Source organism: Cariama cristata, unplaced genomic scaffold, assembly GCF_000690535.1.
Source record: "Cariama cristata isolate BGI_N322 unplaced genomic scaffold, ASM69053v1 scaffold10395, whole genome shotgun sequence".
NCBI lineage: Eukaryota > Metazoa > Chordata > Aves > Cariamiformes > Cariamidae > Cariama > Cariama cristata.
In genome coordinates this window covers 980-15,710 of record NW_009616945.1, presented here as the reverse complement: position 1 = coordinate 15,710, position 14,731 = coordinate 980, and the positions used below count along the sequence as shown (strand labels likewise).

General features: G+C 44.7%; 1 protein-coding gene across 1 annotated transcript in view; it reads left to right on the top strand.

The window, feature by feature from the left end:
* Positions 1–13,904, top strand: part of MTCL1 (microtubule crosslinking factor 1) — a 47,347-nt gene extending 33,443 nt beyond the window's left edge. The window contains 5 exon segments of the mRNA XM_009700339.1: positions 1–186; positions 4,306–4,611; positions 7,309–7,340; positions 8,658–10,218; positions 13,826–13,904. Coding sequence (XP_009698641.1) covers positions 1–186; positions 4,306–4,611; positions 7,309–7,340; positions 8,658–10,218; positions 13,826–13,864 — 2,124 coding nt within the window. The 3' untranslated portion in view covers positions 13,865–13,904.
* The last annotated feature ends 827 nt before the right edge of the window (positions 13,905–14,731 follow it).

Below are 14,731 nucleotides of genomic sequence, written 5' to 3'. Positions count from 1 at the left end.
TGGGAAAGAGAGGAGCACAAGAAGCTTCTGGCTGAGAGTCATGGTGTGGTGATGGACCTCCGCTGGCAAATCCAGCACAGTGAGAAGAACTGGAACCGGGAAAAGGTGGAGCTCCTGGACAGGCTTGACAGAGACCGGCGAGAATGGGAGCGTCAAAGGAAGGAGCTGCTCAAGCGGATAGAGCAGGTAAGGAGTCACCTTGGGGTGAGCAGTGGCTGGCTGCAAGCACGAGGCATTGTACCTTTACTATACTCAGGCCAAGGTCAAGAGACTGTATTAAGAAGGAGCATAGGAACAGTTTTGGTTCCCTGGCTACATCAGTGTTTCTCATGCTACAAAACAATTTTCATACACAAGGGAGTAAAAGGAAAATGCTCATAATCCCTATAAAAGATCCCTTATGAGAAATCGACTCCAGGTTAAAGGCCATTTCCTGCCTCATTTCAGTTACCCCAGACAGGCATGGTCACATCGATTCGTTCTGTTTGAAAGCTTTTGTGCATCTCTTCGTGCTAAAACACTCAATCCCACATGCAGGGTTATTCAAGGTTTGATATACAGCTTCCTGCCAAAAAAGTCTGTTCATCTGTGAATTAGGCACCAAAGATGCAGCTGCTGAGAATATTCAGTCTCAGCTGAATTCTTTTTCTCTAGCAAAGGAACCTGGGGGCTAACATGGAGAGCCCTGACTGATAACAAATAAACAGCTGTCAATACTAAATATCCAGAAGATGCTTCTGACCTTGCTCACATGAATTTTGTGCACACTTCTGCCATCATTTGCAAATCTGATAACTGCATACTTCTCACCTTGTTTTTCGTGCCTATATCTGTACTTTCATCTGCTTAGTATTAGAGACAAATTATAGCTAATGAATTTATTATCTGGCTGGAAGCCACACAAAAACCCAAAAAGTTTGATGAGGAAGAGCTGGTACACCATTTTTGACTGAACATTGTTCAGCTCTGAGTCATGCATTCCAGGAAAAGTAAGAAAAACAACTGAAATTGTGGGTCCTCAATTAACTGAATACGTTCTGTCCTTAGGACATCAGAAATGGAAGGGCACCAGATTTGTGCATGCTCTCTAGGGAGCACTATGCTTGAATGAAGCACAAAGTAGCTTCACAGGTTAAGTTGATGAAAGCCTGGTGTAACTTCATGACCAGTGTTTGAAAAGGGTTCGTTTTCTGTGTCTCATGTTCCCATGCCTGGGCTGCAACAACAAGAAGCTGAAGAAAAGACACCAGGCTGTAAATGTTACGAGTGCAAGCCTAAACCTCAGTTTAAGCTGTGGCTGTTAAACTCACAGAGAAGTACTTAGGAAAATCCTGTACCCTACAGATATTTCTAAAAGCACTGCTAAAAGTGTAGGTCTGAGTGGGCAGTGACTAATATGAAGGCTTTACAGACCAAGAAAGGTGATTTTTGAGCTTCTAAATTTAAAAGTATCCATAAACAATATTCTGGATTTTTTTAATCTCTCATTTATCTGAGAGGTTTTGTGTATAATTCATGCAACTTGTTGAGCTGGCCCTTATAATGCAGCTCAGTAGTACATCTCCTAAGATAAACCACCCAGCGCCTAGGAGCCGGGAACGCTTGGAGCAGAACTCTTCAGGCCAGTTACCTGGTTTCCAGGGTTCAGTGGCAGAAGGTGCCGAGTTCTCCATGGCTGGACTCCGCTGGTTCCTGACTCTGGAGTTTCAGCGGCCAAACTGCCTTCTGTGGATTCTTCATGCACAAGGGGAACGAAATAACCCCCCAGAAAATTTCCCAATATACTAAGGATGTGGACATAAACTTTTCATCAGAGAGTCACTGGTGCCTCTTTGGATGTTTGTGCTGCTGTCCTTATGAACTGTATTTTTTAATATTATCTCTTCAGTGTATCCTCAATAGCTTGAGGGACTTCACCTGGTTAAAGACTGCTTTTTCTGTTCCCTGGGAATGGGGCACATTGAAGGAAGCAACAGAGAAATCCCTATTAATGTTACCTAGCTTTTAATTCTCTTCAAACCTGACATAACTTCTCAGTGTCATCTTGGGAGAGCCTACAAAATAGCTTTTAACTGGTCCTGGAGCTGATTTCTTTTGTTACTGTTCCAAAACCTCTAGGCTTCAACTGTATATTTACTGTACAAGAGAGCTGTACACAGAATTAGCAATAGGTAGGGGAAATAAAAAACATTCTATCATCAAGCTAATTTTAGAGGACTAGATGATCAGAGATAGCATTTGAAATCTTGGCTACCTGCCTGCAAAACTTCATAACTCCATCTTTGCTTATAATCAAACATTTCCCCGTGTGACAGGAAGCTTCCAAATATTTGCAGGCTTTTAGTTGAATGTCCTCTGAGATTGCAGTCATGCCCTGCTTTATATGGAAACAATTAGTATATCTCTGAAATCCTTCTCCCCAGGGTTTTTCTGTGTGTATTCCATGTATGGCAATACACAGAGGATGAGGAGACTACACCAGCGTGTATGTTTGAAAAACAGAGTCTAAGAGATAGCAGAAGCGTGTGTGCCAAATTTCATACCAATGCTTTATGCCTGTCTGCTTTGACACAGCTCCTGAATAATACATGTATGATAAGGGGGACGCTCAGACCAATGTATAAAATATATAAAACACTTTACTCTGGATGGTTATGGGAATACTCCTCACATGTAAAAAACATGATGACCTACTTTTTTCAGAGCTCAAAGTTGTGTTTTTTTCTTTTTAAGTACACTGTCACTTTGTTTTCCCTTAGAGAATCACCCTCCACTGTGCTCCTAAAGCTAATTGTGCACAGAGCGCACTGGCAAATACTTAAACCCACAAAATCACCTGTATGAAAAGTTGTGTGTTTAAAGGTATAAATACATGGCAACTCAAAATCATTAGTCACTCTTGAAAAGTTAGGCCAGTATTTCTCTCTTTAATTCTCCTGTCAGCTACCTGAGATTCAGAGAGTGAGCCAGTATTTGTATTGTTTTCTCATAAAGGTTCCCAGATCATTATCCTTATAGGATCGCTGAAAATCGGAAAGGGCTTGCAAATGGAACTAAGTATACAGAAAACATGTGATTACCATTTCTCCTTGCTTTGGGTCTGCTCTTGAGATATACCTTCCAGCCCCTCCCTTTATAGGATACCTTAAATTAGCTCCTTTTAATAAAACTGTTTCAGATTTTGTATATCATGAGTAAAACACTGAAGATGCATTCCCCTTTTTGTAGATCTGAATCAAGCAAAAATCTCACTGATTTCAGCCCAAGTGCAAATTTAATCATTTGGGACCTAAAAAAGTTTTCATCTCCATTAGGCAATGCAATGTCTGTTTATTTTTCCAAACACATGCAATAATACTAAAATAATATGTTTTGTCGGTCCAGGGTCCTAGGGAATGACTTGCATTTGCAAGCTACTGTCCCTAATCATAGCACGCTGCGCCAGCAAAACATCAGGGTTACTTATCAGACTCCTGCTGCCATTCATCATGTTTGAAAATACCCCTTACTTCATCTATCCTGTTGTATTTACAATTAAAGGAGAAGCTGGATCACATAATCGAATTTTAAGATTGCCAATTTCAGTAGTGGTTCACCTTCTTCACCCAGATTTTGCAAAGTGTAGAGTTAATAGCTTTGATGGCCCTTTTATAAATATGCATTTTCTTCAGACATGCTTTGCATGCCTAATTCATCCCTTTGACAATGCTGTTCTGTACAAATAGCCAACTTTCTAGCCATGCATTAGGGCTAGACCATCTATAAAACAAAGCTTTTGTCTTTTGTTAAGCAGAAATTTCCACCTCTGGAAACAAGTGATGAACATAAAAGTGCAACCATTGTATTGCTGACCAGAAGAAAAATGTATTTGTTTTGGTGAGACTCCAAGTCACTCACCCTTCCTTGCGCTTCTACTTGTATTGCTTTAGGATCTCATATCAAGATTGCTTTTAAATAAGTCAGTGTTGATTTGTTTCCTTAAAAATCAGATTACAGACAGATGCGTTATTTTATGTATATATACACACAGTGTGTATGTACGTATACATATCTATGTAAGCAAGCAAAACTATATCTATACACATTTAATCACTCAAAATCCCCTGAGTAAGAGCATCAAAGGCCTAGAGACATCTGCCTTTGCTGAAGGACCAGTACAGCAAAGCCAGCATCCCTGGAGCCGGAGGGTGATCTGGTGGTGCCTCCCCAGGGCATGGGTGCCTCGCTCCGGGGGACGATGAGTTCCGCAGAATGCCGTATGCTGCGTAAGTAATTGCTGTTCCTTTTAATTTGCCTTGTCTCCAGCTTCAGAAAGAAGTGAGCCCACGAAGAGGAGGTGGTTTTCTGTGTGACCAGAAGGAGAGTAATCTTCGTCCGTTTACGACCCAGGGGAACCTTCACATGGCTCGTCCGATGGGGTCAAGATCCTACTCTGATTCAGATGCCATTCAGTTTGACGATCGGTCACTGTCTAAGCTGAAGGAGAGCGATCGGTGCAGCGCCACAGAAAACCTCTTCCTGGAGTCACTATCTCTTGATTCCCCTGACGAGTCTGATGAGCACCGGTCTCGGCAGCTGGAGCGGGAGAAATTCTTGACCGGCTTAACGGAAGTATGTGTTCTTCTACCTTTTATCAAGCTGATGTGTTGTCTCTTATGTCAGAACTGTACAGCATCCCTGTGGTAGGAAGTCAGATCCTGTGTCACAGGCACTGCTGACAGTTACCCAGCAGTGAATCTGGGATGGACAAGATTTCACTCCTTGCTATGAGCTGATGAGACCAGTGTCAATCACCTTGAGAAACTGGGAGCCAACCTAGAGGTCCCAAAGATTACCTCACCTTGTGGCCATTACATTTGACGCAACACATTGGTTTAGAAGGTCTTAAATCTCTTCCAGCTGTAAGTAGATACATATATACGAAGAAACATGGGCTATATTTTGCTAGTAAAGCAGTAAGTGCTGTAGAGAGGCACTTCTGGTTGTTCCGTTGTGGTTGCCTTCTAAATAGATTAGGATGAGTAAGTGAGATGTTAAAAATATCAAGTTATTCTTCATCAGCAAAGTGCCTACCCTGAGATCACACCCTAAAGCTATAAAGCCGTAAAATGCAGGGCTAAGAGAAGCCATTGGGCCATGGCAAATGTAGTCTGTGTCCCGCTAACATCTGCACCACCGCAGGCTTGCTTTCACCAGTTCCAGGTCTTCCCACTTTTATTTATATTGTTGCCTAATGAAACACATTACAACTTCAAAACACTAATATCTCCTTTATTTTCTGTTGTTCCTTGAATGTTAGCGGCTGTTACAGAACAAGAAGCATTCGGAGGCTGCCAGAAGTTTAAATTATCAAGCAGGCAGCACGTTGCTTGATGCAAGTTTTCAGTACTTTCTTCTTGCCTGAAAAATTCAGATTTGTGCACATGAGTTAGACATTCAGCTTGTGCTCTGAGCACGTAAACACTGGTTGAGTGTACACATTATAGCAAATAGAGGAGTAGAAGCTTCCCAGTCGAAGAGGTGTCTGTGTACTCCGGCTTACAAATCTGAGCGCTCTGGAATAGACTCCGTCCGCGGGTCCGGCCTCGGGCTCCCCGCAGGGCCAGGTTCACTGGTGTGCCTTGGCGTGAACGTCTGCGCCTGTGGAAGTTTGACCCAAGCATTTCTTTGAGATGTATAACATTGTCATTCAGCTAAAGGATTGGGAAATCAAGTTCTTTGGGAGGAAGATGAGAAAAAAAGATTAAGAGAGGCAAGAAATGTGACCGCCCTTCTTACCTTTGAAGTAGCTGTAGGTACCTGTGTGTTCCAGCCAGGTTTCCCTCCCTCCGTGCCATACATGTACAGCTGGCAGCGTGGGATCCCGTATTTATCATTTCTTAGCTTTTATTTCATACATGTCCAAGTGCTCGGTGAAGAATGTTGGTACCAGTGTCAGGGATCTATTTTTTGTGTTTAATTTGGATTGCTCTTTTCTTTCCTTCAAACTCAATCTGGTATTTAAGAAGGGAGATCTCTCTTCCCTTTTCTCTTTTTGAGACATTACCACCATTAAGTGGTGGCAGCAAAATTTGGTCCTTGGTGACATTTGCATAGCTTCTTTCCTCCAAAGCATGCTTTAGTGAAACCTGGGCCAAGCCATTTCCCCTCAGAGCGTTTGCTCGAGCGAGACTGATTGGAGTTGAATGAAAGCTTAGCTGAGGCGGCACAGAGGGACCTGCAGCCTGCTGACGGCTCCTCTCCGCTCTCTTTTCTTTGTGGTACTGACTGCAGCAGGAGTCCATCCAGCCTTCACCTGATCCTCCATTCAGTTAGGGCAGATTTACCCTGCAGTAAGTCCACTGAAGCCACCAACATTATTCCAGACTTACACCAGAGTGAATGCAAGGAAGATCAGTTTTCTCCTATTTTTTCCCCTGCCTCTGGATAAATACCAGAAAGGTATTTGCTCAGTTAAGCGGTGCTCTTTTTGAATAGTCAGAATTTGAAGTACACTTCTGTGTTGGTAATGTTCTTGATTTCATGAGGTTGAATAAAAGTAATAGGTACTAATACTCTTTTTTTCCTGATTGTATCTTGCATTCCCTATAGTTTATTAGAAATATAAGCAAACGGTTAAAATAATAACTGTAGAGCAATTGCTTCAGAAGTACCTATTAAAAAACCCCAGCTCATTATGGGAACTGTCACAGGGAAATAATTGCCATAAAACCATCTTGATGCCATTAGCAAGCCGTAGGTATTCTCCCTATGAACAAGTAACCGTCTTCCCACACATTTAGTATAGCTAGCTTAATGAGTTTCAACCGGTGCCATTTGTTGGTTCCTAGAGAACATACAGTGAAATCCTATGTCAAAGGACCCCAGTTTATCTTGTTTCAGCACAGCTAGGCCTCTGGCATAAGGCAGACGACCTCCACAGAACAAATTCACTCACCAATAGACAGCCCAAGACAATATATTGTACATGTGGAAAAGAGCCATTTGCGGCTTACTTCCATTTGTAGCTTACTTCCATTTGTGATGGCACAGGACTACAAAAGTCCAAGGCTGTTGTAGATTTGGGATACGAGCTTTCCCTGTGCGGTCTGTTGTCCTGATGGGATTGCCCATTCTGCTGCCTACGTACGAAGGGAAGAATATCCCTACTGGCAATTTAAGGTTCCTTATCAGAGGGAAAATCAGCCGTATTTTGGAGACAAACATACCTGGTGCACCTAATGGGAAGTGAATGACAGAATACCCACAAGCTATTGCCACCAACTGGTTCAGAAATAACTTACCCTCTTTGTTTCTGCTTTTCTTCAGGAGGAAGAAACACACAAAGGAAATCTTCAAAGGTGAGTAAAACTTCCAAAAAACCCAGCAAATATTCAGCTGCCAGAGCTATAGCTCTCTGGTGCCCAACCCACAGACCTGGGGCATGGCCATGCCGCCTCCTAAGCAGCCTCCAAGCCAGATTAAATGGATTTACCCAGGGATTAATTTGTCTCAATATGCTTCTGTTCTACTCTGATTAACTTGGACCACATTCAGCTGTGGTGCACGAAGACCAAACTGTGTGGAAGTGCATGAAGCTGCAGCGTACACCGAAGGCTACACCCACCTGAGCGAGTAGTGCAGACCTGTAGACTTTGATAGAGAGAGGAAAACAGTTGGTGCTGAGACCCTGATGTGCCCCTGCATGTCAGGCATATTTTCCTTTGGACTAGTTCTGTTCTGATCCCATGGGCTGAATACCCGCCTAACCCTAGAGCACATTAGTTGTGCTTCTGGAGAGCATCTTCCTGTTCACTTTCATCCCAAAGGAACCCAGCCCATGCTCTCTGAGATTGCCCCCTCATCATAGGAGATCCACTTCCAAACCGCACTCCTGATCCCACCTAACTCCCTAACGTAGATGCACCCTGACGGCAGCTGGTGCTTTTGATTAAAAACTTACAGTGTGGTTTTACTGTATCCTCCAGATCACTCATACATAAAAACCACTGCTTGCTGAATCCTCACCCAGCTTGGGCTACCTCATTGAGCTGACTCTGATAACTACACTCATTTGCATTTTTAAGTAGTCCCATTCAGAAAGGTACAAACTAGCAAAATGCGGGAAACCCAAGAATCCAGCATTATCACATAGCGATTCCCTTTGGGTGAATTTTAGCACGAGCTCAACTCACTAAGCCAGCTCAATGCAACAGCATCTAGGCTGGATGTCCCAGATGCCTACGCACCAGCCGTGCAGCCTGGGCAGCCTCAGAAGTCGGGGTGGACTTGCTGATTTCCCAGCAAGTCAGAAATACTTTGAAAAGTGTGCCTTGTATCGTCACAAACACTCGTTTTCTGTGAATGGTATATTTCTGAAATGCATACTACTACTTCATATTTCAGACATTTGCCAAGCAGTAATCCACGCCAAAGCAGTAAATTAAGAGCCATTAATAAACCATTTGGTACTTTTAATGATGCATCAGGAATGCTTGCGTTTCATAGCTATTTTAAAGATTTAAAAAGGGAACTTTAATGAAAGAGAGGGCTAAAGTGGTTTTATATATAAGCAGATAGTCAAAGTCGGGTTTCCTGAGTTAGTTTGCTGCTGAAAATAAGTCTCTCTGTGAGAGTTTCCAAGCCTATGAGTGACTCTCTCGTGTTCCTTTCTCCAGGGCGATGTCCGTTTCTTCCATGTCAGAATTTCAGCGCCTGATGGATATTTCTCCATTTCTACCAGAAAAAAACTTGCCTTCATCCAGCAGCAAAGACGACATAACCCCTCCCCTGTCCCCTGATGACCTGAAATACATTGAGGAGTTCAACAAAAACTGGGATTACAGTAACACTAGGAACCACGGTGGGGCCACCGAGAAGCCTGCAGAAGGCTGGGCAGAAAGGACAGAAATTGGGAAAGCCGGGAATGATCCTCCTTCAGATCCCTTCCAGGCATCGTCATGGTACCTCACCACCAGTGTCACTATGACAACTAACACCATGACCAGCCCGGAGCACTGCCAGAAGCAGCCAACGAGGAGTCACGGTGCAACCGAAAAATTGGGAGTTCGGGTCTTTCACAGCCCACCGGTTGTCCGTAGGTTTGATAACTCAGTGATAGCTGGCAGCGAAGGGAAAAGCCAGGTTGAGCCGGACTTCCTGTTTTCTGTGACCAAAGCTATGGGGAACGTCGCTGAGACAAAAGGTGCTGCCTCGGATATGTTTGGAAGATGGTCTTGTGACCTGGCCAAACATCATAAGGATTTTCTGGAGAGCGGTCTTCATCCCATTGAACGTCCTATTTGCACTACTGTGGGCTTTGCCTCACCCTTGCACAGCTTGGAGATGTCCAAAAACATGAGTGATGATATGAAGGAGGTTGCTTTCTCTGTTCGGAACGCAATACGCTCTAACTCTAATTCAACAGAGCCTCAGTTTAAGGACACCGCGTGTCAAACCAATGGTATGAGGACGACGGGGACGCAGACCACCCAGACGATCAGTGTTGGCCTGCAGACGGAAACCCTGCGCAGTATCACCAGCAGTCCGCACAAGTGTCTGACACCAAAGGGGGGGTCCACGCCTGTCTCTTCACCATCCAGAAGCCTAAGAAGCAGGCAAGTGACTCCCGTCATTGAAAAGGTCCAGGCTAAGTTTGAACGCACATGCTGCTCCCCCAAATACGGCTCTCCAAAGTTGCAAAGAAAAATCCTTCCCAAATCAGACCAGCCAAATAACCGGACTTTGCCTGGCACACCTCAGAAAGGCTTCAGTGAGTCCGCTTGGGCTAGATCAACTACTACAAGGGAGAGTCCTGTCCACACCACTATCAATGACGGCCTCTCCAGTTTGTTCAACATTATTGACCATAGCCCCATCTTTCATGAGACCTTCCAAAAATGCCCCAGGTCTAGCAGCCGGTCCAGGTCAGCAGAACCCAGACCAGAACTGGGCCCAGTGCAGGAGCCGTCTGCAAATGCCCGTGGCAGATCACCCAGTCCTCTCCGGTTGGGGACAGAGACGCAAAAGGAAGAAGGGACTGAGGTGACAAGCATCAGGCAGGACTTATCTGCTCCTCCAGGGTACACACTTACAGAAAATGCTGCCAGGATCTTGAATAAGAAACTTTTGGAGCATGCCTTAAAGGAAGAGAGAAGGCTACCTTCACACAGCCCACCAAATCTTAGCAATGACAACAGCACAGGAGAAATTGTCAAAGTAGATCCAGGGTCCATAGAGGTAATGAGTTTGTTTGTTTTTCCTCCTATAGCTAAATGCACCCTTCTTTGAAAAAATGCATTATGAGATCTCTTGCAGTCCTAGTGAGTATTTACAATGAATATCCTAGTCCTGTCGTGGTACCACCAGCGAGTCCCGGTCGTGAAACTATTGGATTAGTCACTGAAGAACTCATTAAAGAATTGCGTTTCTATCCTGACGGCTTATCGGGCTTGAAAGCATCAGAAAAGCTTTATCCTTTACAGGATAAAGATGCCTTTACAGGATAAAAAATGGTTCTCCCTTGAATGACTGGGATAAGGCTTTTCTGTCACAGAACACACCAGGTGTTGCAGATGCTCTAGGGACTCTAGGTTTGAGTGAATTTCTCTTTTGTGCTGGATGGAAAGGGAGACTCTTTCGCCTACACATGAATGGGTGTTAACAAGTTTGTGTGAAAAATAGTCTCTACAATACCCTGAACCAAAACTCCAGGGCCTTCAGCGTACCTTTTCTGGATGTATCTGATTAAGTTTGGCTCGGGTCTGTGAATGTGATTAAATGGCATGACATTTGGTAATGACTGTTGCTGCCTCACAAAAATAAGAATAAGAAAAAAAAGGTAGTCAACTAGTCTAAGCACATACCTACTTAGTGTTTAAGAACTCTTTATTGATATTTTGCTGTCAGCGGTGCAACAGTCATCATCTGTCTCAGCAAGGATGCCCAGGTATTGTGGGTCAGTCTCAGGTACAGTGACGTGCTAGGGCAATCAACAGAGAAGGGTTGTAGCCATGGACAAAAGCTTGCAGTTTTCCGTGTCTAAGCCTCCTGTTTCTGGTGAACCTTTGTGCACACGAGAGTGCTGCCCTGAGGAGGCCCGGAGAAGCTGAATCAAGCCCAGCTCTAAGCAGCGTGTGTTGCCTTTCTGGTAGAGCATGGAACTGGCGCCACGGTGCCGGTCGGTGCTGCTCCCCAGGGCCGGAGCCCAACCTCCTCTCTGCCCCGTGCCGCCCCGTTAGCATCCCGATGTGTTGGTGTGGGCCCCGGCCGCAGGGCAGCGGCTCCTCCGCGACCCCTGCGCACCCCAGGCATCCCACCTGGGCCTCGCTGGGCTGACTCCTGCCACTCCTGCCTCAGGCAGCCTCAAGGGAAGGTTCAAACCCCATTTTCTAACTCGGCATTTGGCTTGAAGGATTTTTGAGGACCCGAGCGCTGAGACTTCTGGTCTGCAGTTTGCCTTGCACTAGCAGGTGGTTCTCAATGGACAATCGGTCCCTCTTTTGTAGGTACTGCTCAGAGGACATGATCTTTTCTGCCTAACAGAGGATCCAAAGCTGAGGATATATTCAGATATAAACAGATATAAATAGGGAAGTTTGTACATATAAAAAAGAAAACATATGCACGTTATAAATAACAGTGTATGAAAGTGGGATTTGTGCACAAACCTCGGAGTGAATAAAAGTGGAAAGCAGCCCCATTTATTTGACTCTTTTTAGCTCTCTTTCTGTTGTTGTTCTTAGTTTGAAATACCAGGAATGCATTACCCGTCCTAATTAGAAAGTGTGTTGTAGTCTTACAGGTTCAACTCAGCTTTGCCTTCAAGGCATCCCTGGAAACTCTTGATTTCATCCTGCATCTTTTAAGTGTCTCAGCAGATTTCAAGTATGAGTAAACGGATGCCATCCCACATCATCACAAATGGCTGTTGGTAAAATACAACTAGCATCAGTACCTGAGTTTGGTGCACAGACTGATGTGGGTCAAAGCTGTTTAGCAAAAACTCATTGACCATCAACCTGGCAGAAAATTGCACCTCTCTGTGAATTCTTGGTACCTTTTGCCTAATTTGTTGAGTTCCAAGCCTCAGAGCTGAGACTTGTTTTTCCTTGCAACTCTTATTCGGTTGTTATGACTGTTGTGTAGATGCACAGGTTGTGATCTTTGGGTGGTCCTATCATTTCTCAGGAATGTGCATTGAAAAGGAAGGTGGTGGGCATTCACATGGTAAGCTTAGCTTTTCCAAGGTGAGGTGATGCTCTACAGGATGTACTTAATGGAGCATGGGTTCACTGCTGAAAACAAAACCACAAATAAGTTTAGACTCTGCAGATGCCTTGGGTTATTTACGGATTACACTGACCACACAAATTACGCTTTGTACAAATTCCACTTAGCACATTTTGTACAAAGCCAGACGCAGCAGTTCAGCGAAGGTGACCTTGGAGGAGGCAGGCTGTGCCTGGGGCAGCGTCACCTTGGTGCTGCCCCTGCCACCCGCCCATAGACCCCTGCTCTGCTCCCCCTCACCTGTGGGTTTCTGGCCAAGTGACCTTCTTGACACTGAACACCACCTTGTTTCTGCAGTCATGGGAAGGTGTATTAATGACTTTTAGACTTGCATGGAGCACCTCTTCGTGGCTTTTCTTTAATTTGAGCTTCTGAGTGGTTAAGTTAGGTAATTTCTTTTTATCTTCCTGCTGCAATTTTCAAATCTAGTATATATATATATATATTTACCTACATATGTATGCGTGCCTGTGAGTGTATATGCATACAGAGTAGTAATAATTTTGTATTTTCTAACTTGCCCAGAGGTGCTTGCAAGCAAATTCATATCTACCCAGCACAGCCTACTAGTGTCTTAGCCTGCTAATTCGCTAAACCACTATCTTACTTGCATATCATGGGATTTATTAATATTCGTATTAAAAATGCAGATTAGCACTACCTAACTAGCAATGTAAGAGCTGAATGAACATTTTTTCTTCTATCACTTAGCAAGGGTTTAAATCACAGCAGTTGGCAACAGTCCTGGGCTGGGGGTCAGACTCCGTTCTGGAGACAGCGCTGCGAAGGGACCGTCCGTCCACCCAGACCCACGGAGGAGCGGGCGGCTGCTGCCTCCCCCGGCCGCCCTGCTGCCTCCCCTGCTCGCCGGGGCAGAGCAAGTGCCGCACACTTGGCGCTGAACTCTTCAGCGTGGCAGGGGGAATTTTAAAAAGAAGGGAAGGCGTTGCCAGAATTTAACGGCTTTTGCTTTAGTTTGAGTCTCCCATCCAACGTCGCTGTTAAACAGGAACAAGGGAGAAGGGTGAGGCAAAGGGCTTTCATGAAACCTGAGCAACATAAGGCTGAGCAACATGAGAAACATCAGCAACACAAAATACCAGTCGCTTTTTCACTTGTTAAAGGTTTCCTAAGCAGAAATTCTCTCTTGAAATCAAAGAAAGGGAAAAAAATACAGCTTTATTCCTCTTTCATAGTAGTGTGGTTTTTCCCTAGCCCTAATCAAGGTTGGCAAAGGATAACAGATGTCTTTCTCTGCCGAGTAGAAATGTTTGGTTTGTTTAATGCTGTGTCCACTTCTGAGACCGTGCTAGGATTGTAAAAGGTTGGTTGGTTTGCTTCCTTCCTTTCTAAATCTTTTTCTGCTAGTAGCTTATCTTTTATTTTTGTTTATTGGTTTCCCTGTGATAACAGCGGTAACATGATCTGAATGGCTAGTAACATCTGGGGACTTCTTCCTTGCTGACATGAAATCTTCACTTTAAAAACATAATTGATTAAAACAGTTCTTTCCAACCTACTTGCTTTCTTTTTCTTTTCTGTCTGTTCTGTCCAGAACCAAACTGTCTTATTAACTGCCCCCTGGGGACTCTAACCCTGCCTGCCTCACTGCTGTAAGTCCTTTCTACCTTGTTTCCAGAGCTTTCCGAAAGCGGTCATTTTTGAACGTCTGGGTTAACGGAGGGAAATAAATGACCACAGCTCCAGGGGTATCGGCGCGCACCCAGCATCCCTGGGGGGTCCTTCGTATGCGGCAGTCAGGAAGCGCTCAGGACAGGAGCCCATCTGCCCTCTCCTGCGGCAGCACGGGCTATGGAGAGGTCACAAGTCAAAATTTGTGCTGTTAGCGTTTTTTGTTAAACTTTTAAAAATTGGCAAAATTTAAGACCAATATAAAAGTATGCAAAAATGTTGTGGAAGGATTCGGACTTATAACGATCTTTTTTTTTTTTTTTTTGACAAACGCACAGCACTGCGCAGGGCTTCTGGCTGCCCCGGGGTTGGTCCCCTCCCGCCGTGGCCGCAGCAGGCGATGGAGAGGGCTGGGGAGGGGGCTCCGCACCAGCCCGTGGCTGACGGCCACCTTTGCCCATTAAGCTGTTCCCAGCCCGCGTTTGGCCAGGGGCCGGGGTTGCCGCAGCGGAGGGAGGGAACAAACTGTGCCACTGTCAGCTGTGACCGACAGCTCTGCCTCAGAGCCAGAAATCTCTTTTATTTCTTTATTACTATAGGCATAGCCACAGTGGCTGACAGCCTGGCTTAGGCAATAGCTAGAAACTAAAGCTGAAATCATCTTTCCCATTTTCAATGACCAGGCTAAGAAGTGCTGCCTGTCTACCCACACCCCCAAGCAACCACCAAACTTAATTACCCACAGGACATTAATTTTTGTTAAACATCTCTAGCTATGAGAGCTACATGTGGTAAGTGAGGAAGGGGCTTTCACAAACCATTCCGGACA